The 25,266-nt window shown below is 41.1% G+C and overlaps 1 protein-coding gene and 1 long non-coding RNA gene across 4 annotated transcripts in view; both read right to left on the bottom strand.

Annotated features, from left to right (window-relative positions):
* Positions 1 to 5: 5 nt before the first annotated feature.
* On the bottom strand, positions 6 to 4,851 carry LOC141161793 (uncharacterized). Its single transcript, XR_012250680.1, has 2 exons — positions 4,580 to 4,851; positions 6 to 3,948 (listed from the first exon to the last, which is right to left on the bottom strand). It is a non-coding gene; the product is annotated as an uncharacterized lncRNA (long non-coding RNA).
* Positions 4,852 to 4,866: 15 nt separating this feature from the next.
* LDB2 (LIM domain binding 2) overlaps positions 4,867 to 25,266 on the bottom strand; it is a 548,527-nt gene continuing 528,127 nt past the window's right edge. The window contains exons 6-9 of one of the 3 annotated variants that reach the window (XM_073647134.1): positions 18,446 to 18,569; positions 15,669 to 15,805; positions 10,161 to 10,235; positions 4,868 to 6,127 (exon numbers count right to left, since the gene is read on the bottom strand). In XM_073647134.1, the coding sequence (XP_073503235.1) occupies positions 5,897 to 6,127; positions 10,161 to 10,235; positions 15,669 to 15,805; positions 18,446 to 18,569 (567 nt within the window). In that variant the 3' untranslated portion in view covers positions 4,868 to 5,896. Of the gene's footprint in view, positions 6,162 to 10,160; positions 10,236 to 15,668; positions 15,806 to 18,445; positions 18,570 to 25,266 lie in introns of all 3 variants that reach the window. The other 2 variants (XM_073647155.1, XM_073647144.1) reach the window with 2 other exon arrangements.

The following is a 25,266-nucleotide window of genomic DNA, read 5'->3' as shown; positions in this document are numbered from 1 at the left end:
AACAATTATGTTAGCACAGTTTATTGGCACACAAATCGGCAAAGCATAACATGAAATACATTTGCTCATAACACATTGACTTATACTGTGTGCTCAAAATGGTCATATGAAAATTAAACAGAATTTTAGACATATAAAGTTCCACATAAATACACTGCAATAATAATAAAAAAATGCCATAAGAGAATTTACAAAATATTTATACAAGAAATATACTATGAAAGATAGCAACAAAGCCAACCGAGATACAATAAAACACAAATTCTGGATTTTATAAACTCCTCACAAAATGAAAATGGTTACATGGCTTTTTGAAATATTTTGACCAAAAGATTTTTTTTTTTTACATTTTTGAGTATTTTTATGGTTTAAAATTTATTTTAAACTGCTAACATGATATTAAATAGGATCGGTCAGCTCTCTTAATATGTCTGTTTTAATAAACACTTCTCCGAGAAAAAAAAAATCCACAAGATATTTTCTTAGTATTCTACACGTGGGTGTTACCTTTTTACTAATCGGTTGTGTTTGTCCCTTCAGAATCTAATAATGTCCAATTACTTAATTAAATATCAGGCTGTGTAGTAACACAATCTATTGACAAGAAAAATGGTAACACTCAGTTGTCAATTATTACCTTTCCAGGAGGAGTAATATTTAATTTTTATTTTTTTTATGTACAGTACTACAGGCATGTCAGAAGTGATGACCAGTCCTCTTTAAAGGGAACCTGGCAGGAACATGCTACCCAAACCACAGGCAGCGTGAATCAAAGTCATTCTGCAGCTGCGTATATGTTATTCTAAAAAATTGCAATGTTTCAGAGAAAAAAATACTTTGTAAAGCCAACCAGGGACTGTGCATCTTAGATGGTTAGTTCAAGTGACCCCATCAGCTGTCAGTTATGGGGACTTAATAGAATGGGCAGTGGGGCAGAGCAGTGGCTTAGGTAGTGATCGAGATGACTAAGATCTCAATATGATGAATAAACTTTGTCATCTCACTCACTGCCTATGCAGAGTGCAACAGCCGGTGACAAACCCATCTGGACTGGGCACTGTGCTCTTCTGCAGCTCTCTACCTCTCCTTTCAGTTTTGTGAGAGAGGCAGAAATCTTCTAGTAGAGCTGTCCCAATATATGTACGTCATATGTCATCTCCCTGTCTTTGATTAGGGCTCGCACGCCGAGCCCGCATCTTTCCCGGCAGATGATTGCAGATTTAATCAGCCATCATGTGCCTTTAACAGCCGCGGGTGGAGCAGAGCTTCGCTCGCGGCTGCTGTTAACCTGTTAAATTTCGATGTCAATCTTTGACAGCAGCATTTAACACACACTGGCAAGGGGGTGCGTCATTCCTATCGGCGAGCCCATGATGTGATCACGGGGTGCCGATGAATTGACATAACAGCCAGAGATCTGTTGAAGACCTCTGTGCCTGTCATTATGATCTGCCTGTGGAGATCGGGATTTTCGCTATACATAACAGTGCTGATGCACTGCTGTGTATAGTACAGGTGATCAGATGATCGCAGCTTCAAGTCACTAGTAAATACAGTAAAAAGGTCATTTGTACGCTATAGTGAACACAGTAAATAACCCCACCTCCCCACAAAATAGTGAAGTTGCACTTTTTTTTGCAATTGTGACATATTTGGAATTTTTTCCCCACTTTCCAGTGCATCATATAATAAAATGAATGGTGTCATTCAAAACTTCAACTTATCTTGCAAAAAACAAGCCCTCATACGGCTATATTGATGGAAAAATACAAAGTTATGGCTCTGGGAAGAAGGGGAGTAAAAAAACAAAGACGGAAAATCACCTGGGGGTGAAGGGATTAAAAAAAAGTGTCCCCTATAAGTAAAAAAACAAAACTGTTAAGTTCATGGTTAGGACTAGGAGTAAGTATAAAACTAGGGATAGGATTAGAGCTAGGGTTATAGTTAAGGATAGGACTAGGCTTAGGGCTAAGACTAGGTATAGGGTTAGGGCTAGGGTTATAGTTAAAGATAGGACTAGGGTTAGGGTTAGGGTTATAGTTAAAGATAGGACTAGGGTTAGGGTTCGGGTTAGGGCTAGGGTTATAGTTAAAGATAGGACTAGGGTTAGGGTTCAGGTTAGAACTAGGGTTAGGGATAGTGGTAAGGTTCGGTTAATAACTATAGTAATAAAATAGTTACATAAAAGAATAAATAAAAAGAAAATAAAAAATGAAAGTATTTTATTGTTAATATTTTGTTGGATTTCAGCAAAATGCTGAAAATACCTACAGAGTCATGGGGCAAATTACAATTAAATTGGTATTTTCTTAAATAAAATAAAAGTTCTTGGGGGTAAGAAGTTCAATACTGGACTAGAGGAAGAATTAGGAGGCGCAAAATATTTGTTTTGCCCATGTGCTGGCAAGCAACGCTAAACCACAGGGGCGGGAATAAGCCACCACGGACGGGACTCTTAAACTAGTCATCCGAGACACCTAGTTCCAAAGTATGTTTTCTCTGAAATTACATAGTGTTTCCGGGTAAAATATACATGGCTACAGTAGCAAAGGCGGTCGCTAATTTTTGCTGCCTATAGTTCAGGGAACACGAATCTCCTGTTAGTTTCCCTTTAAATAATAAGAAATATTAACAATCTATGTGAACTTTATATGACCAATAAACAGCAAGAAATTAAAAAAAATCTGCATTAATTTTGTAACTAAGGAAACAAACAAATGAAATATATAAAAAAGTCTTAAGAGCAGGATCATACAAAGTTATAAATGAAGTTGATGTTCCATTTGTTAAAGCACAAATGACTCCTCAGTATTACAAAAAGTTTCACACTTACAAACTATTGTAAGTTAATACTGTCATAATCACGGTTCAAAACCCAATGAATCAAACAAAACTGTTCAGAAATTTCTACATAAGTAGAGATGAGTGACACAAATACCGTCCATGATGTGTAGGATTTTAACCAGTTAGGGGTGTTTTAAGTAAAGAGTGGAAGTCACAGAAATAAAAAAGGCTATCCATTTTGAATTATTAAATATTTCAATTTGTTTTATATCTTCCTTATTATTTCAAATGCTTTGGATGATGAATTTTGTATAAGGAAAAATAGAACAAATCAACAATAGAAATCCATTTAGCTTCTAAATAAGCTTATTTATGAAGTGCTTAAAGAAGAAAAAAAAAAAGTAAAAAACATACTGGCCAAAGTGAAAAAAATTCCGTGAAGCACATCCCAATAGATCAGTTCATACTTAGAATTATTTTTTAAATACTTTGCAGACTGTAATATTTTTTATGCATGGAAAGGAAAAATTTACAATTTATAAAAAATTAACCATCCTTGTATTGATAGGTGGGACAGCGTGGCAAATCAGGGATTTTCTTGGGCAGAGCCAATTTTTTGGCGCTAACAAGCCGGAACCCCGAACACTGAGATTGTTCTCTCGTTCAACAATTTGACGATCAAAAAAGGAGGAGTGGAATGCAAGTCCTAAATAGGGTTGACCGTGTTCTAAGGCAATATGGCAATGTTCAGCAGCATTTGGAGCATTGGGACGAGTACATATTCGCACATGGAGCGAGTGCATATTTGTAATTATCAAAAAAAAAAAATTGCTTCATATAATTTGATTACATTTTCTTTATACAGTATTAACGGAATATTTGGATGATACTTTATAAATTCATGTATCCGAAATAAATAGTATCACTTAAGAAATGTGAATGTTAAACACACAACGACACGTCAGATTATCTGTGTGATCACAGTGGACGATGTTCGGTGTTATGATGTAATGACCGCTATTCAACCATTTCATTCACGATTCTCACCCTGTGTAAACACTTATTTGACATCATATTCTGGTCGTGAGTGATGGCCCCGTCACACTAAGCGATATCGCTAGCGAGATCGCTGCTGTGTCACGGTTTTGGTGACTCACCAGCGACCTGTCACGGGTGTGTCGCCACGAAGATCGTCACGAGTACACAGCCTGACTTCTCGCAGCTGACTTGTTGGTGCTTTGTGTTTTTCGGCAGTGAGGGAGTTAATTCTCTCTCTCTCTGTGCTAGACGAGGTCCAGCCTCGCCCAGCTGCAATCAATACTGCTGTAGTGAGACTCCTTCAAATGCCTGCTGGTCTGTTTGGGAAGTGTCGGTGAAAGCATTTCATTCAGACTAACAGAGCGGATCGTGGTGTTTGGAGTTTCTGAGATAAGTGTATTTGGAGTGTTTTTTCCCTTCCTCGCTTTATCATTTATCTCCTTTCCCGTTGGTGTTCCCTCTGTTGTAGTTGTGTAGTTGTTGTATGCAAGGTGGTTTTGGTTTTTCCCTTGTACTGTCTCGTTCGTCTAAGTACTGTGTGTGGGCATATTATTACTTGTCCCCTTTTGTTGTGATCGGGGTCCTTCTCAGGACTAGATTACTTAGGTGCAGGGATCCTCAGGAGGTAGGGGTTACGCTGGCGGCCTGGACCTCTGTACCTTTAACAGTACCTCCAGGTTGAGGGACTAGTCAGGGCCCCAGCTTAGGGTCAGCTTAGGCCCCCTACCTCCAGTATACAGAGACAGCGTGACACGACCTCACCAGCGATGTCGCTATGTGTGACACTTTGCAGTGATCAGGCCCCTGCTGTGAGGTCGCTGATCGTTGCAAAGTGTCCTGGACCATTTTTTGGTCGTTGGCCTCCCGCTGGCCAGCACACATCGCTGTGTGTGACCAGCGGGACCAACGATCTGGCTGGTAACCATGGTAAATATCGGGTTACTAGGGGCACGCGCGCACTTAGTAACCCGCTGTTTACCATAGATACCACTCTGCTACGGTGAGCGGAGGCTCCAGCGCACCGTAGCAGAGTGGTATCCATGGTAAACAGCGGGTTACTAGGGGCACACGCGCACTTAGTAACCCGATATTTACCATAGTTACCAGCCTGCTCCTGCTTAAGCAGCAGGCTGGTAACGGGAGCAGGACATCGTGGAACGATTCTTTCCACGATATCGCTGCTCCCCTGATCGCTGGTGAGCCTGCCTGTTTGACAGCTCACCAGCGATGTATTAGCGATGCAGCAACGATCCCTGACAGGTCGTATCGTTGTCGGGATCGCTGCTGCATCGCTTAGTGTGACGGGGCCTTTAAGATCGCATTGTTTATTGTTCAAATGATTATCTGCTCGTGTAAATGATCCCTTAGGGCCCCCATACACATTAGCTAAAAATGTGACCATATTCGCTGATTTCAGTGGGACTGGTTGATCATCAAGAGACAGAAGGATTGGGCACTTGTAAGTTTCGATATCCGATCCTTTTGGGTTTAGGGGAGATAAGCGGCTGCCAGAGGAGCCTGGCAGTGGCTTTCTTCTTTTTTGCTATTGAAAACACATGAATCCTCGGGTGAACCAAGCATTTATGTGTTTGAGGGAGTCAGAAGTGATAGGTGTCTGCTGAACGAACATTGAGCAGACAGCCATCTCATGGGAATAGTCAGTTTTAGGGGGCAGGGTGCATGCTCGACCTCCGTTCCATTCAAATTCCTTTGATGAGTGGGATTGCTAAGCAGTTTATCTCTCATCAATATGCTATTTTTAACGTAACCAGTGTGCCAGTATTATATTATATTTTTTTAACACACCTTTTGGCAATTTTTGGGAATTCATGGTAATTTTTCACCAAAACTATACTCCAATTCATAAAATATCACAAGCTGCAAAGTATTAGAAAACTCATCGTAATTGCACAGTTTGCATTGTAACTAAATGCCATAAAGAAATAGGTATTTGTAGAATTTCTGATTTGGTATAGTGACAATTTTTGTATAATTGTACGGCCACAAAGTAAACAATGTAATAATCTGTAACTCAACATCTTAAGCGTTCTCAAGTTCTCTGGTCAGTCTTGATCTATTGGGAAGCTTGTTGTGTTGGATTCTCCGGTTTGGTGTCCTGGGTACTGGGCGGTTTGCTGTTCCATGGACTATTGTTTCCGAGTGCCGGTGAATTGTTGAAATCATCTTCATCATCCATTCCATTAGCTGCATCATATTGAGTGTTTTCTAGTCTAGTGATAAGCCTTTCATCTTCATCGCCAAATTCGCCTCCCATCAAAGTTGGTTCTCCTACCACCATCACATCCTGTGAACAGCACAGACCATTATTATGTGGGCACCTTGAGGAAAGACAAAAAAACTATCGATGACTGAATGTGGGACTGGTATTGTGCTCTCTTACACAAGGTTTGTCACAAGCATTACGGGAGATTAGATAAAGATTAGGGAATAATTATGAGAAGCTTTGAATGTTAGTTTTCAAGAAATTAACCCCCAACGCAGAAGAATTGTGAGGTTGGTTACCAGGGATTTTTTACATTTCTAAGGATATGTGCACACACTGTTTTTTGAGGAGTGTTATTTTGGAGCACGTTGGCTTCAAAACAATGCTTGATAAATCACTTAAATTTTTTTTTGAAAGACTCTTCCTATTAATTTCTATACAAAACCACTTTGCTGTTCTTATGTTCAAGCAGTTTTTGAAAAACACCTGGTGGGAAAAAAAAGAAAGTACGTGTGATTCCTTTAAAGCAGTTTCTCGTGTAATCTGCTCCAGAATAGGTACTGTCCAATCAAAAGGCTGAGAAAAACACTTCAAGATAAAAAGTCTTCCAAAATGCTTCAAAAACTCTTCAAAAACTTCCTAAAGAGGGAACATTTCCTGAAGCTGTTTTCACTAGAAAACTTGTTTTTAAAGGATTTATCCAGGAATATTTTTTTTTTATTACCATGGGCCTAAAAACTGACAGGCAGGTAGTAGCTACCTACCAGCCTTTTGTGCCTGGTGCCAATCTCTGCCGTCTCAGAGTAGTCACAGACTGCTCCTGCCAGAAATTCTGCAGCTTTTGCTGACATCACGTTGACAAAGCAGCGGCATCTCTTCAGCTCTGCTCTGTTGACAGGGCATGACTGCTGATGTCATGTTGATGAATGGCCGGCTCCCCGCTGCCCAATTGCAGGAAGCCAGCTGCCAATGAGCATGACGTTGGCAGACACGCTTTATCGACAGAGCAGCCTGGAAGAGGAAGAGCTGCTCTGTTGATGTTGAGAAGCAGAATTGCTGGCAGGAGCAGTCAATGACCGCTTTGAGCCGGTGCCAGGTAGAACAGGCAGGAAGTTACCAATTACCTGATCAGGTAAAAGGCATGAAAACTTCCAGCAACCACAATGGGAAAGACTATAAGAACATTATTTATTAGTTATGATTAAAATATCAAAAGGGAAAAAATAAAAATAAACACACTAGGCCTACACCTTAGTGCTTGAAACATGCTCGGATGTCATCAATACCATTGCCTTCTGCAATTTGACCACTAGCGGCCGCTATTGTGCACTTTAATAATTGGGCTGCAGTTTCACTCCTTACCACTGGAGGCAGCTGTTGTGTTCTACAATTGCCGTTTTCCAAGATGGCAGATTCTGAATCTAAGGAATCCATCTTGTTTCCTGTTTGGGCATGGATCTCTCACTCATTGCTTGAGTATTGTGTCTAGCTGTTAACTTAGCTTCAGTCTCCAGCTACTGAACATTCTTACTCAGTCTGTTCTAATTTATCTATGGATTGCTTCCTACAACTCCTTGCTATCTCCAAGAACTTCTACTACCGCTGCTGCTCCTGCTTGTGCTCCTTCGGTCACTGGTTTCCAGCAGTACTACGCCAGTATCGTAACACCGGAAGAGGAAGAGTTTCTCTGTTGATGTTGAGCAGCGGAATACCCATCAGCAGTGGTCACTGATCACTCTGTGCTGACGCTGGGTACAACAGGCAGGTAGTTAGCAACCAGCCTGTTAGTTTTTAGGCTCATAGTGAGAAAAAAAAGTCCTGGATAAACTCTTTAACTGGCTACTGACAAACTCTGTGTGCATATAAGCTAAAGTATGATGCCCTACTGCACCGATCAAGGAGCTTCAATATAGCTTACTACATATCTGCTGTCTCTAAGCCATCTCAGCCATTAGATAAAACCAGGAAAGGTCATAGTACACTCTTCTCTGACTCAATGTCAAGTAGGAGGAGGCAAAGCTCACATTGTCTGACCTCCTGATTGGCACTGTAAATAACCTTCAGGTTCAGGTTTGATTGGATATTGCACACATTCCCTAATATAAATGGAACCTAAACTAGTGACAGATACTAGGCACGACAGTAGGCACGAAAATGAGCTGCAATGCCACTTACTGAGAATGTGTCATCAGAAAATTTCCTACTATTTAAATTAGGTTTTTATATTACATTTATTTTATTTATGTTTTGGTAGTGTTTTCTTTTCAAATCACAATCTGTACAAAAGCAAAGAAATAATAGAAATCTTGTAATGCTCACACTGACCACTGGGTCTATTCTAGACTGACACTTTCAGGTTATCCTCTTAGCTGCAGTAGATTGCCTCAGATCCTACACCATTGTGCTGAAACAGCTAATGAGTTTGTGGAAAAGTTATGAAGATGGGGATGAGGTGAGCTGTGCTATCACCTATAGAGAATGTTGGATTCCGTGTTATCTACTGTATATAGAGGTGTTAAATATCACTGTAAACCTGCCTGTGATGATAATGAGACTTCAAAAAAGTTTTCTGTAAAAAACATGAAGTGTGAATCTAAAATATCCCTAGTGGCCAGTGTGAAAATTTGAAGATTACCAATTTTATTTTTTAATTAAAAATTGCAAATTTTTTTTAGAAATATGTTAAACAATTAATCCTGACTTAAACAATAGAACATTTTCTGATTATACATTCGCATTAAGGGGTTTTCGTTATGTAAAAATAATAAAATCTGCTCTAATCACCTTCCCCTGCTCCAGCGATGGCTTCCTGCTGCAGCTCCCGGTAAGTGTTTCCAGGCTGCAGGAGTGATGTTGAGACGTTATGAGCCGTTGAGTCAAGTGATTGGTTGCAGTGGTCACATGAGCTGTAGTTGTGGTTGCAGCGGTCACATGAGCTGTAGTTGTGGTTTCACCACCTATAAACTATCACTGGGAGCAGCAGTGAATAGCAGGAGCAGGGAAAGGGGAGTGATTTTATTATTTTTACATAGGGTAAGCCGACGGTGCTAAAAAATTTGAACATGTAAAATCCCTTTAGGACCATTGGTGCTGTGCTGTTTCTAGTCTCCAACCAATTTGTGTTGTAAGATTACCAGTTTTTTAAAAACAAAAAACAAACAAAACAAAACAAAATTTTGTGATACTTTGTCAGGAGATATCTGTTCTTTATGTGTCTATATGTGGCCACCCAGTGGTTGTGATGTGTATTGCAGCATATCAGGCTTTTGCTAGCTGGCAGCAATAAAATGTTTAATTTGTTGTGTGAGAAATTGGAGTCTCTAAAGGGGTTGTCCAGAAAAAAACAAAACTTTGCCCTTGGGGCCGGATATGTAAAACATAACACCTCAGTCTTACTCACTGATTGAACAGTTGTAGAGTGGGTGGGAGGCTATACACCATATCTCCACCCCAGGGTGGGGCCCAGAGGTTAAATACACAGCCTTCTGGCTGATTCATCGTTGGGTGTGTTTGGAGTTGGGAGCTCCAAAGCTGGATTTTTATTAAGGAAAGCAGAACCTTTATATGTTTGGTTACGGAGTTGGTGGATCCCCGCAGCAACACAAACTGTGCTACATGTTATGTTTTGTTTTCTTGTTAGGCCAGAAAGGCTGTGTTTATTTTGCCAACCCTGCAGTGGTTTATGTCAGATCTTTAATTAACCAGTGGAAGATATAAAGAGACAGTGTTCCTGTGTCTACCTTTATATGCAGCCGAGTGAGCCGATCTACCACTATATATATATATATATAGCCGTGTAGCAATGACATTGTATCTGATATGTATATATGACATCAGAGAATAGTTTAATACAAAATTCTCTTTAGGGACAAGAACTATTACCTATGTTAGAGAAAGGAAATGGGGAAATGAGTATGTCATACACACAACAAAACCAGTCCATATTCCATGATAATTGAGCTCATGCCTTCAATGTATGCAACCATACAAGCATATCTTCAATAGGGACAGATTTAGGAGCAGGGCAAGCCTGCAATAAGGAAATTATCATGGAATAGGCACTGGTTTGGCATAACAGGCCCAAAATATATTTTTGCCTGGGCCCATTACTTACCAAACCGTTCCGTATTCCACGATAATTCCTCCTGACTCTCGTCTTATCGCCTATGCATTTTTTTGTAGTGATGAGCTGTAAATAAAGGAAAGGACTTTGTTAAAGAAGAGATTTAATAGAGAAGTTACACATATAACACAGCGCAGTTAGAGACATTTGTGCATTTCAAAAAATTATGTGCAAAATATTTCAATAAAATATTGAATTGCCATAGTTCTGTAAAAATCACTGTAAAATTTAGTGCAGGTTCACTGTTATTAAAATAAGATCAGGCAGGATCCATACAATACTCATATTGATATCATGATTATACAGCCATTTTGCTGTGGATTTTCAAAGTAAGTACATCAGTCTCATTGGGTTTAATAGATTTATTAATCTATGCAGTTTGTATTGTGTAATATGGTGACAGATCCATTTTAATTCTGTCTTTCACAAAGGTGTTGTCCAAAACCTAACTGAATTTAATCTGATTCTCTTGTTAATGTAAAAAACCAAGCACTTTTCTGATATACTTCAATTAAAAAATCCCTACTGTTCCCTTTCTACTCTAACTTCTTATCTGTCTTGTTTTCTTTTACTTCTGATGACTTTTCATTTGAGTCTCCCAGCATGCATTGGGGATTATCAAACGAGATATTATTTAGTGGCCGGGTCTGGGGTCACTGCTGTAACTGCTGTCCCCACCCCAAAACTGATCCTCATCAGAAACGACCCTTTCAGAGGTTGGGCTATTAGCTATACTAAGCGTACGCCGGGTGACAATTCGGACGCATGCTCAGTACGCTGTCCCTGCTCGCTGTTGTGATACTGTCATTGTGCAATCTTGCCAACTTGTCACTTCTTTTTAGAGCTGGTGAGGGAGCACACTGTCGGCGATGTACCACAATCTATATTAATCTTTATCTTTATCAATTCCCCCCATCACAATCTTTATTAATGCAATTTTCCCACTGTCTTTTTTAGACTCTGACTTCTTTTTTTTCAGGAAATCACATTTACATTAGCAGCAATAGACTAGCTGAGACCCTTTCTCTTGTAATGAAGCATCTAATGAGCATGTGCACAGGTCATTATGAAGAGAGGTGGAACTGTGACATCACCTATTGAGTTATCAGCTGTATACAGAAATCCAGTAATGCAGGGGTGAGAAACCTCCAGCCTGGGGATTGATTATGGCCTGCAATCTTACTCTCTGACCCCTGGCAGATTCCCGGGGATTGTAGTGCTCAGGCTAGCAGCCGGCAAAGCACCAGCCACAAGCCCTTTATTTGCTCCTTATGCTGCGAGCGTTCACACTCAGCATTCACTACTGAATGCTGCAGCATATGCAATGAACGATTATGTCCTGATACTGGCCATTGCCAGCGTCGGGACGTACTTTGTGGGTGGAGTCAGCGATCTCTGCGATCAAGTCCTACAGATTAAGAAAGGAGAGGCAACCCCAGCGTCTCCTGTGATGTGTATGCCCAGCATCTCCTGTGATGTGTATGCCCCAGTGTCTCCTGTGATGTATATGCCCCTAGTGTCTCCTGTGATGTATATGCCCCTAGTGTCTCCTGTGATGTATATGCTCCAGCTCTAGCATCTCTTGTGATGTGTATGCCCCAGCATCTCCTATGCTGTATATGCCCCAGTGTCTCCTGTGATGTCTATGCCCCATCACCTCCTGTGATGTCTATGCCCCAGCATCTCCTGTGATGTACTGTATATGCCCCAGTGTTTCTTGTGATATATATGCCCCTAGTGTCTCCTGTGATGTATATTCCCCATCATCTCCTGTGATGTATATGCTCCAGCTCTAGCATCTCCTGTGATGTGTATGCCCCAGCGTCTCCTGTGATCTATATGCCCCAGTGTCTAATGTGATGTATATGCCCCAGCATCTGCTGTGATGTATATGTGGCGCCCCTGAGGGTTCGGTCGCCACAGAGGTACTGCATCTCACCCAGAGGTGTGGTATCTCACTCTCAGGTAAGGAAGGAGTACAGCTCGGGACCCTAACACCTGCATCCAACACATACCCGCAGTGGGGGTAGGGCGAGATAGCTCCTAAGGGAGAGCACAGTCCCGGGTCCCTAGCTGTTGGGAGGAGCTATGTAGTGGGTGTGGGTGGAGGAAGTAGCTTAGGGGAGCACATGGAAGAAAGGTATAAATAGAGAAGCCATCTTGTTTAGAGAGATCAGAACAGTGGGCAGAGAGCGAGAGAACCGTCTACAGTGAGAGGAGTGGAGCAGGGTGTAGAGCCCCGAGGGCTCGGTCGCTACAGAGGTATTGCACCTCACCCAGAGGTGTGATATTCCACTCCTGGGTAAGGATGGAGTATGGACCAGGGCTCAGTTAGCTGCATGCATCACACACACCCCATTTCCGGGGGACAGCTCAACGGTGCTCCCATTTAAATATTAATGCAGGCACGACAGACCATGTCCCTGGCTGGAGTGGGGAGGGGGGAGGAAAACCCAGTGATGTAGCAGCAGGAGGGGACGGTTCCTGAGCGCAGGTAGGGGCTCATTGGTTGCTGGTCACCTGGGCTCATGTTCTAGAGGGAAGTATAAAAGGTGGGCACCATCTTAGATCGAGGTTCAGTCTGTTCGGTGGAGAAAGCAGAAGAGAAGACAGGGAGCAGAGGCTTTGTAGGAGCTCTGCTCAGAGGCAGGCCTAGAGAAAAGGCCGGGGCCTGAGAGGAGAAGGAACAGAGGAGAAGAGAAGGAACAGGAAAGGGAAAGAAGTGGCCGAGAAACAGAAGGGCTCAGGAACAAGAAGGTGGAAGGGACCCTAAGGACCAACGTGAATCGGGTGACGGGTCAGGCAAGAAGAGGGTACCGGATCCCAATTTGGTGGAAGCTAATAATCTTCAGCCAAGAACCGGAGGTCGCGACCATCACTTGGTGCGACCCCTTGCCAAACCTTGCTAGGAAGGCATACCATATAAGGTAGCGGGAAACGGGGCCCACGTTTGCCCGCATAGACCCGCGGGAGCTGGACAGAAGCTTGGTCACTGGCGGGGCATGAGCCGAAGGAAGGATAGGAAGGAGCTCTGAACCATACTCCTGAAGTGCCTGGGGGTTGACCGAGTCCCTCACCTGGTGGACACCGCACGGCTTGGGTGGTCACTGCTTGCGCCGAAGTGACCCAGAGCATATGAACTGTGAGTAAAAGACATTGGACTGCAGTACGTTGTCTGTGTACTCCTTGCTCCTCCAGCACTAACGGCACTGGGACTCTCTGCACCATCACCCCCACCATCCTCTACACTGCCCTGGGGCTGCACTCTTCCCGTGGGGAGTAACACTACCTCAGCTGCAAACACCATCAGCCTCAGCGGTCTGCCTTGCAGCGGCGGTTCATAATAGCCGCAATCCACGGGTGGCGTAGTCGGACATTACCTACAGCACACAGCAGACTACCACTGGTCTGACCACCCTGAGCCACGGGACCGGGTCGCCACCACTACTCCCAGCATTGCCCCGAAGCCCGGTCCCGAGTGCCCCACGGCCCAGGGGGCGAGTCAAGGGCTCTGCAGGAGCTCTGCTCAGGCAGAGGGCCTGAGGAGAGGGAGCAGGAAGGGCTCCAGGAACGGAAGAAGGGACCCCAGGGGTACAGGCAGTGCTGGAAGCCACCCGTACGCCCGAATCTACCAGGAGGTGGAGGGGTCAGGCCACAGAAAGGGGACCGGTCCCTCAACTAGCAGAGAACTTTATGACTCAACTAGAAACCGGAGGCTGCAGTATTTCAAGTCCTGCAGCCAACAGTCCATATCAGTCTCACCAAGAAGGTAGCTATAGAGGACCCAGGGGACGGAACAGATGTCGCCCGACAAGGCCCGCAGGTACCGGATTGGGACACTTGGTATGAGGTGTAGGGAGACGGCCAGAGAAAGGACACAGAAGGGGGTCCCGTTAAGTACTCCGGAGATATCTGAGGGTGGACTGAACCCCTCCCTGAGTAAGCGCAGCACGACGAGGGAAGTTACTGTGGTACCTGTAACTCGGACTGCAACAACCGTGAGTAAAGACCCTGAGGACTGCACTTCTTTGTCTCTGTGATTATTGCTTCGCCATCAACCCCTGCACTACAACGCCCAGCACAACCTATTACATCTACACTGCCCTGGAGCTAAGCTCTACCTGTGGAGAGCTATACCATCCCTGCTGCAGTAACATCAGCTCCAGAGGACCTGCTCCGCAGCGGCGGCTCCCCTAGCCGCATACCACAGGTGGCGTCACGAACTTTATACAATCACTATAAATCCCCTATCAATAACCCCTTTTTATTGACCGCCCTGGGTCACGGACCGGGTCACCGCCACTGTGACATTCCCCATCATTTACCGGCCCAGTACCGGGTACCCCACGGCCCAGGGGGCGCGTCATATATGTCCCAGCATCTCCTGTTATGTATATGCCCCCAGCGTTTCCTGTGATATATATGCCCCAGGCCCAAGTGTCTCCTATGTTATGTATATGCTGCAGCACTAGAGTCTCCTATGTGATGTATATGCTGCAGCCTTGGTGTCTCCTATGTGATGTATATGATTCAGTCCCAGTATCTCCTATGTGATGTTTATGCTGCAGCCCCAGTATCTCCAATGTGATGTATATGGCTGTATATGCTTCTGCACCAGCATATGTCTCCTATGTGATGCATATGTCCCAGCCCCAGAGTCTCCTATGTGATGTTTATGCTGCAGCCTCAGTGTTTCCTATGTGATGCCCCCAGCATCTCCTGTGATGTGTATGCACAAGCATCTCCTTTGATATATATATATATGTCCTGTGATGTATATGCTCCAGTGTTTCCTGAGATGTATATGTCCTCAGCATCTCCTGTGATGTATATGCCACCAATGTCTCCTGTAATGTCCAGACTGAAGCAAATCTGGAAAAGCAGTTGAGAGTAACAACATCTTCAATACCACCTAACGTCATACGCTGCACCAAAGAGAAGCAGGGGGGAGTAAATTAATTGTTTGATATAACATAGCAGGATAAATTTCAAGTTGATAATTTTGTTGAGCCCCCGAATGATGGGATAAATATCCAAATGGCCCTTGGCAGAAAAAAGGTTCCCCACCCCGGCAGTAATGTAATCCAGTAATGTAATGTTATCAGCTGTGTGATTGTAATTCTGTCTCTGCTGATCACAATCCTACTGAAAAGGCTTCCTGATAGGGTTGAAAACGGCCCCAGGTTCAGTTTTTTTTTTTATAATAAACATTGTGAGATGAAGAAAAAGACATTTAACACCAAAACCTGATTTAAGCAATAGGTCATTTTCTGACGACTCATTTCCTTTAATTTATGTCATTTATGGTCGGACCCCAATTATCCTCCAGCATAGCCTTCCAGTGTTCATTTTTGTGGACTTTACTAAATGATATTCATGATTATTTGTCATATATTTTATACTATCACCTTCTGAACTTCTGATTATTTTGGGATAATGCCCCTAACGAAAAGTCACACGCAAGATGTACAAGACCAGCATTAACCAAAGGATGCTTACAGGTACTTGACTGGATAAGTTGAGATGTGCGGCTGGTGCTTTTTTCTTGGAGTTTGTGCTGTTTGTGTTGTTTCCTGTACTGCTGTTAGAATTTTTCCTTTTCCGCCTCTTGGTGGTCGTCTGTCTTGTAGGTTCTGCTGTGAGACACAAATAATATAGCCAAATTAGTTAAGTACTTGGAGACATGGCGGTCATATGATAAAGAATGTATAATGACAGCTATTCATGAAAGGATAGCTCCATCTATATATGTGACATGAAATCTAATCTGGTTTATGGTATTTTTTATGAATACCAATCCTGTAGAACGGTGACATGGCCTTTCCAGTTGACATCAATACAGTGAAGTTAGAGTCACACAGGTGATATAGAGATGCATAGGAACCCTCTCTCATTTCATATAAGCTTATTTCCGTTAGTCTACCAATCTCTACTCTTGGATTGATAATGTCATACTGACAAAATGGGTGTCACAGGTGTGTCAGGTGTGACAGACAGTCGCTCTAGATCCGGCTGTAGAAGGTCATTGTGCTTGGCATTGCAGACACATTCTTGATCCTCCTATTTCTGTGGTATAGTTATATCCTTCTTCCTTTAGTACCCAGCAGCGACCTCCACCTTCTGCTGCTGATTGACACACCCTTGCTTGGCAATTAAAAACTCTAAGTTTCTCCAGAGAGTCACCGGTGATAGTTCTATGTACCTTGTGCAGGATTGGAGCACTAGCAGTTGGCTAGTTTCTTTTCTGGTGCCCTTGGAGGACAGTTGGCTTTATCTTTCTGGTGTCCGCTCAAGCTAAGTGTATGCCCTTTCTTTGTTTACCTTGTTGTCTTTAGTTTGTAGTGGGACCTGACTAGTGCTCACCCCGTCTCCTCTCTTTCTAGGGCCAAGCTCTAGGGACATTCAGGGATTAGGTTCCTGCTCGGCGATAGGTGTGGAACCTATATAGGGACGATAGGGAAGGCAGGGTGATATTAGATCTGCCTAGGAGTCTCCACTCCTCTTTTCCCTAGTTGTTGGGCTTCCTTCCCACCGTTCCCTTTGTTGTACACTTGTGCCTTCCCTCACCTTGCATGACATTGGGATTGTAAAAAAGCATGGAGGCGCCAACTCTACCTTGCATTATTTCCATGTCCAACTAGCATTGGATTTTAAGTCTTAAAGTCTTCTTTTTAAGGATGTCACAATGAATTTCAGTTCTTTTCCTCTGTGAAGAATCTGTTTGCTTATTAAATTTCCTAAGGATGCATTGAGTGACGTATAAACCCCTTGGACACCCCATAATGGTATCTTAACCAGCCAAGTAGTCCCCCACATTGCACTGATAAGGGGCAAGAACCCCGAAACACCTGCATGCAAATAGTGGTATTTTTGCTTGATTTGGCTATTTATCTATTTATTGGCACTTTAACCCATTAAATAGGACCTGTGACCAGGTTAAAAGTGACTATATTTTGCTCTTATTTTATCCCCTTTGCTCCTCTGAGTATTCTTTTTTCTTTTTTAAAATCCATCATACGGTTCTAGAGATATTGGGTTTTTTATCTAGTGCCAATTTTTCTGGTCTTCACAAGGGGGCGTTACGCACAAGATCCTCCTGGGCTTTAAAGACCTGAAAGGATTTTTGTCTTTAAAGACCAGAAAGAAAAGTACTAAATAAAAAGCCCCATATCTCAAGAAACTGTATGGCAAATTTTAAAAGAAGTAAAAACTACAATACTTAGGGGAGCAGCATCGGGGATAAAATAGGAGCAAAATCTGAACTCTTTTCACATGGTGACAGATCCTCCTTATTGACCAAGGAATTTTTCATTTTTGAGCTTTCATTTTTTTTCTCCCCTACTTCCAAGAGCCATAACTTTTTTATTTTGCCGTCGACATAGCTGTAATAGGGCTTGTTTTTTACAGGACGAGTAGTAGATTGGAATAATACCATTCATTTTACCAGAATCATTTACTGAAAAACGAAAAAAAAAAGACAAGTGCCGTGAAATTGCGAAAAAAAACCTCAATTGTTTTTGGGGTTTGTTTTTATGACATTCATTGTCCGGTAAGAATAGTTTGGCTGATTATGATTATAGCATTAGCAAAGTTGCTCAGAGTTTCTATTTTCTGGGTGAAAAAAAAATGATGGTTTCAATAATTTTATATTTTGATATATTGTACTTTTTGGGACACGATGATACCAAATAGTTCTTTTTTTCTTTCTAAATGGGGAAAAGGGAGTGATTAAATTTTTTAAATATTTTTAGCTTATATTTTTTAAAGCTTTTTTTTTTACATTTTTACTTTGTATTTGTCCTGCGATTGTTCGATCACTTATACAATATACTGCAATATCATAGTATTGCAGTATATAGGGAAATTGTGGTTCTCCTATGGAGATCAGCCTGTGTCAGCTATGGGGGCCTTCAACCTCCATGATAACCCAATCGGGGTCCCGGCACTGACGGCATTTAAGTGGTCAAACTACAGTGATTTGAGAATGCTCAACTGCTGTAGTTATAGGCTGATGCCAGCTGTGTAACACAGCAGGCGTCTCAGCTCCTGGTGAGACTGCTTCATACATGCCATATTGACTTATGACGAAAATCTATGGCTGCACTAGAGACCCTGATCTCTTCCTCTGTGAAGAGGCTTTTTGCATAACAAATTGCATAGAATTAGACCTCTTTAGCAAAAGAATGGTTAGCCTTTATGACCAAAAATGATTCTCCCTGCCATTGAACAGTATATATATATATATTGTCTACAGTAGATGAATACATAGTACTCACCTGGTGGTGCAACCATTCGCTGCCATTTTTGAAACAAACAGGTTTTCAGACAGTCTCGTGGACTTAGGTTATATGTTTTATGTCTTGACATTAATTCTTGCATCGGCTCCAGTATGACACACAACTAAAAATAAAGCACAAATTCAAAATATTATAATCAGCAGCTCCTTATAGGTATCACTGGTTTTCTAACACTCTAAAAGTATGTATTTATTAAAGTTGACCTATTCCGCTCTCAGGAAATATCAGTTTCAGTAAATGAAATATAATATGCAAATTGCCTCTTCAGAGAGACAGAGGACTTGAACTCTATAGCGCCACCTGTTGGAATCAGTGATTCTACAAGTCACAATCGACCCTTTAACGAGCCTTGAAATATGATTTAGGATAAAAGTCAAATCAGAATCTCAATTTGCAGACACTGTTTCAGGCTATTACCCTTCATCAGTGCAAAGTATGAGAAGTGATTTGGCTGGTCGAGACGCTCAGGACTGAGGTCTAAGGGGGAACGTTTCTCCTTGTGGAGAGTAAATGAAATAAGAATTTTTGGATCATATTTTTATGGCTCAGTGTTGTTACGTTCCTCTGTTATTCTTGATTATTCATAAATAAAATGACAACTGGGTTCTATATGTAAAGAGGCGTTTTCCTACATGTCAGCACTGATTGGACAGTATAAGATTGTGCACACTTCCAAAAGGTAACACCCAATTGTCAATTAATTGATGCATTTCTACTAGTAGTAACAGAGGATTGGCATAATAATAGAGATCAAAGAAAAGATGCTTAAAATTGTCATCCAAGGAGACAATTATTTTCTAAAACAGACTGAGAGGACACAGGTTTTCTTTAAAAAATATTACAGCGTATATGGAAACAGTTTAACCTTTTATGCCTTGATTTTCTTTGCTTCTTTTTCCCAAATATGAACTTCTCACAAGTCCCATTTTCTCACCAGATGTAAAAGGGAGTTTGTTCGCAGTTTGGGCAATATGAATCTTAGATCTGTCTACATAACTGCATCCAGCTATAATATTGTCTGGTGTTTCAGAGAAAATATACTTTGAAGATCTGGAGACGAGACAAGTCCAGCTCTGCCCCCCCCCACTGCCCATGATTGGCTTTTCCCAGGGCTGCTCATGTAATTGACAGGTCTCTCCCAATCTGCAAGCAAGGGAGAGACCTGTCAATCATCTGCTGTGATGGTGGCAGAAGCTATCCGAGGGCGGCACCAGACTAGTCTTGTCTCTTGCTGTGTTCCACAGCTGGATCCTCAAAGCATATAATCTCTGAAACGCCAGATCTTCTAAGTGAATAATATACCTGGTTGCAATTCAAGCTGCCCGCAGTTTGGACAGGTTCCATTTCACCAGGTTTTCCCTATGTAAATTAAGCACACTTAAGTGTCCAGCTCCACCTAAGATAATATTTTTATAATTTTTAAAGAGGTTATCCAGGAATTTATTTTTACTATTGGCTAAAAATTAACAGGCAGGCAATTGCTAAAAGGGGCAATTACCTGCCTATTCTACCTGGCGCAGGCTGTTCCTGCCAGCGATTCAGTTTCTCCATGTCAATAGAGCAGCTCTTCTTCTTCTTCCGCCTGCTCTGTTGATGGTGCATGCCTGCTGGCGTAATGTTGATTGACAGTTGGCTCCCCGCAGTTAGGCTGCGGGGAGCCAGCTGCCAATCAGAATGACATCTTTAGTCACGCCCCATCATGAGAGCAGAGCTGAAGAAGAAGAGCTTCTCTGTGGACGTTACATCAGAGGAAGCTGCTGAATCACACTCAGGAGTGTTCAGTGACAACCAGTTAATAACTACCTGCCTGATATTGCTCAGACACATTGTAAGTGCACCCTGCAGCCGGACAGGGGGTCTCCTACTTTATTTTCCCAAATCTTTGACAATAAGAGAAAACCCTGGGCCACATTACTAACCTCTGTCATCCCTTTACAATAAGCGTGCTGCTATGCCGCAGTTTTTATTGGTACTGTTTTGGAATACATAGGATAAGTTGATCACTTTGTTGGCAGAAAAATGGCAATTTTTCGTTTTTTGATTTTTTTCTTTGCGGGTTAAATAATGTTACATTTTCATACATTGATCTTATATGAATTTGGTGATGACAAATATGATTATTTCTATTTATTTCTTTTCGGACAAAGAAACGTGTGTGTGTGCGTCAGTGCTACAGTGAACAAAGCTTCTCATCCGCAGGCCGTATGTTATAGAACAGGAGGAGGAACCGAGCAAATGAACATGTTGCTTTGTGGGGAAATATTTTATTTATTTAAATCTCTTCTCTCTATTCTTCGGAGTTTAATGAGTCGTCCCAATCAGTTAACGACTATTTCTGTATGACTGTGCGCAGAGGCGAAACTGTCAATCACAATGTAGCACCGCCTAGTGGACTCCTAAGGATGGAAAGAGCGGATATATAAATGAATAAAATATTAGTTATACTGAAATATACTTTTCCACAAAAACAATATATCAAGGATCAAAATCTTTGGCATCTAGGGCACTCCAGCTGTCATGAAACTACAAGTCCCAACATGCTCCGACAGCACATGGCTGCCAGGGATTTCTAGGATAGCCGGAGTTTGCTGATGCTGCCCCCAGACAGAACTGCATGAACAACCTGATAGGTTCACTTGAGATGTGGAAAAACAGAACAGCTATTGTTTTATAATTCTGTACATCCCCTGTAAGGGTATTTTCACAGTAGTTTTTTTCCCCAAGTTTTCAATGGTGTCAGCTCCAATAAAATGCCTGAAAAAAGCTCCCAGAAAGCACTCAAAAGAATCTTCCTATTCATTTCTATGGAAAAATGACCCTCTGTTCCTACGTTCAAGCTTTGGAGCATCTTTTAAACACTTCAGACTTCCAAAAAAGGCAAAGGGTTGAAAGTGATGACGTCCGTTCTTCAGGTGTTTTATAGGAAGACGCTCCATACTTCACAATAGAAGTCAATGGAAAACCTATAAAAAAAAAACCCCGCCTGTGCCTTATTGAGCATGTTTTAAGCATTCAACAAATCCTAGCATTGTATTCATTTGCTTTACAGATGTAAAAAAAAAACGGAGAAAATTGGCCCCAAAAATGCTAAAAAAAAAAAATAAAAAAAGTTAACAGAAAATAACCAAAAAATAAAATGTTAAGAAGTTAAGAAAAAAAAAAAGAAGCCAGCGTTTCCCGAAGAGGTTTCTGCTGCTTGAAAAAAACTTGTCGCTTTTGACTGCTGTAAAAAAACGTACAAACAAATAATAACGTATAGAGAGAATATACCATAACTCTGGTTTTCCAGTAGCCTTACAGATGGATGAATGGATATGAAGTTTCATGGATAGATAGATAGATAAATAGATATAGAAGATAGATAGATAGATAGATAGATATGGATAGATAGACAGATAGATAGATAGATAGATAGATAGATATGGATAGATAGATAGATAGATAGATAGATAGATGATAGATAAATAGATATAGAAGATAGATAGATAGATAGATAGATAGATATAGATAGATAGATAGATGATAGATAGATAGATAAATAGATATAGAAGATAGATAGATAGATAGATAGATATGGATCGATAGACAGATATGGATAGATAGACAGATAGATAGATAGATAAGTAGATAGACAGATAGATAGATAGATAGATAGATAGATAGATATGGATAGATAGATAGATAGATAAATAGATATAGAAGATAGATAGATAGATAGATAGATATAGATAGATAGATAGATATGGATAGATAGATAGATAGATGATAGATAAATAGATATAGAAGATAGATAGATAGATAGATAGATAGATAGATAGATATGGATAGATAGATAGATGATAGATAAATAGATATAGAAGATAGATAGATAGATAGATAGATATAGATATATAGATAGAAAGTTGAATGGATAGATTGGTAGATAGATCAATAGATGGATATAAAGATGGATGGATAGATAATAGATAGATAGATATATATGGATAGATAGATAATAGATAGATAGATGATCGATAGATAGATAGATAGAGATATAGATAGATAATAGATAGAGATATAGATAGAGAGATAGAGAGATAGATAATAGATAATGGATAGATAGATAGATATAGATAGATATGATATAGATAGAGATATAGATAGATAGATAGATATAGATGAATAGATAGATAGATAGATATGAGATAGATAGAGATATAGATAGATAGATAGATAGAGATATAAATAGATAGATAGATATAGATAGATAGATAGATATAGATAGATATGAGATAGATAGAGATATAGATAGATAGAGATAGAGATAGATAGATAGATAGATAGATAGATAGATAGAGATATAGATAGATAGATAGATAGAGATATAGATAGATATAGATAGATATAGATAGATAGATAGATAGATATAGATAGATATGAGATAGATAGAGATATAGATAGATAGAGATAGAGATAGATAGATAGATAGATAGAGATATAGATAGATAGATAGATAGAGATATAGATAGATAGATAGAGATATAAATAGATAGATAGATAGAGATGTAGAGAGATAGATAGATAGATAGAGAGATAGATAGAGATGTAGAGAGATAGAGAGATAGATAATAGATAGATAGATCGATAGATAGATGGATGTGTTGCAGCTTTGTTCTTTTCCGTTCCATGCACATCGTTTCACTATGACTTTGTTATTTCCGCCTGGCTTTTTATCTGTGTCACAGTGTTATGCCTGCTATAAATACAGGTCTGCAGAAGCCTGTGTTGGAGAAGGGAGGGTTAACAATATGCTGCTTTCCCAGCCAGCTGTGACGCTACCCGTAGCAGCTACCTACAGCCGCCACTAGGGGGCGCTCACAATAAAAAGAATGTTAATAATATCCATTTTAGAAAAACACGACTTCAGTGTAATAATTAGAAGAGATTACCAGACACATAATTTGGAACCCAAAAACTGAATGGTGGACAGAAGCCTTAAGAATGGTGATATGCATTGAATATACTAATAACTATTATGTACGATACAGTCTCCCAGCTGTAGGTTATAGAGCCGGATTTGCTCATCAGATTGATATATAGTTTTGGAGAAAATAATTTAGTGTAACTTGTAATTTACCATTTAATGTCCTCCTCACTCTGTGTTTTGAGAGTCCAGTGGGGGGGTCTCACAGTGAATGGATAGGACCACCCACTGGACTCCTAAGTCCACAATGAACAGATTTGAAATGACAAGTTGTACTGAATCTTTTCCCATAAAACTATAGAATCTGTTCATGTTTGACTGTTCATCTGTAGTGTGAAAGGTTCCTTATAGATAAGTAGAATTAAATATCTGGCTGAACCAGTCCACCGGCCACAACATCTCTATCTCTGCTGTTCATTGTACAATATATTTTCTGTATGTTCAGATACATTCTATGTGGTCAAAATACTTGCCGCACGTTTATATAAAAATTAGTAAAAATAAATGGAGACCTAAGTTGTTGAGACCTGAGTGGTGCTGCTGTGTATGACCACTAGATGGCAGTAACGACATGGGCTCTTAGAAGGCTGCGCACTAATCCCCAATATACTGAGAAGCAATGCCGCTATTTGAAATAGAAAAACATTGTCTTCCAGCACTGGAATTAATTATACCAGATACAAAAAAGGACAAAACCCCTGCTATGCAAAATACAGCAAGACTAAAAACTAATTTAATGGACAGAAATGCATAGTATTATTTTTCACACATTTTTAAGAAAAGAACCTCTAAAAATACTTCTAGTATCAGGGGTTGCCTTTACCCCTATATCTGCAAATAAATAGTGACTTTATTCAGACTTATAGTGCTGTAACTACAACATTAGCAAAGCCATCCATCTCATTAAAGGAGACTCGCCTCATTGTACATAGTATCTGATCAGCGAACACCATATTATAGAGAAGGAGGAGCGGAGTAGATTGATTTACCATTTTGAAAGAAACAATTTAGTATAACTTGTATTTTCTTCATTGACGTCTCTGCTCCTTCTCAGCTTAGGTGTCCAGTGGGCGGTCTTACCAATGATTGATAGAATTCTTGTTCGACTGTATTCATCCATCCATCCACCCACCTACCCACCCATCCATCTACCCATCCATCTATCTATCCATCCATCCACCCATCCATTCATTCATCCAACCATCCATCCACCCATCCATCTAACCATCCATCCACCCATCCATTCATTCATCCAACCATCCATCCACCCATCCATCTAACCATCCATCTATCTATCTATCCATCCACCCATCCATTCATCCATCTAACCATCCATCCACCCATCCATCTACCCATCCATCTATCTATCCATCCATCTATCTATCCATCCATCTAACCATCCATCCATCCATCCATCCATCTATCTATTCACCCATCCATCCATATACTCATCCATCCATCTACCCATCCACCTATCCATCGACCCATCCATCCATTCATATACTCGTCATCCATCTAACATTCATCTACTCATCATCCATCCATCCCTATTCCCATCCATCCACCCATCCATCCATCCATCCATCCATCCACCTACCCATTCATCCATCTACCCATCCACCCACCCATTCATTCACCCATCCATCCACCCACCCATCCATACATCCATCCATCCCTACACCCATCCATCCACCTACCCATTCATCCATCTACCCATCCCTATACCCATCCATTCATCCCTATACCCATCCATCCATCCATCCATCCCTATACCCTTCCCTATATCCATCCATCCATCCACCTACCCATTCATCCATCCACCTACCCATTCATCCAT

The sequence above is a fragment of the Phyllobates terribilis genome, unplaced genomic scaffold (genome assembly GCF_046119375.1).
Source record: "Phyllobates terribilis strain yellow unplaced genomic scaffold, ASM4611937v1 Scaffold_1__5_contigs__length_1240528914, whole genome shotgun sequence".
NCBI lineage: Eukaryota > Metazoa > Chordata > Amphibia > Anura > Dendrobatidae > Phyllobates > Phyllobates terribilis.
This window is presented reverse-complemented; position numbering and strand designations above follow the sequence as displayed.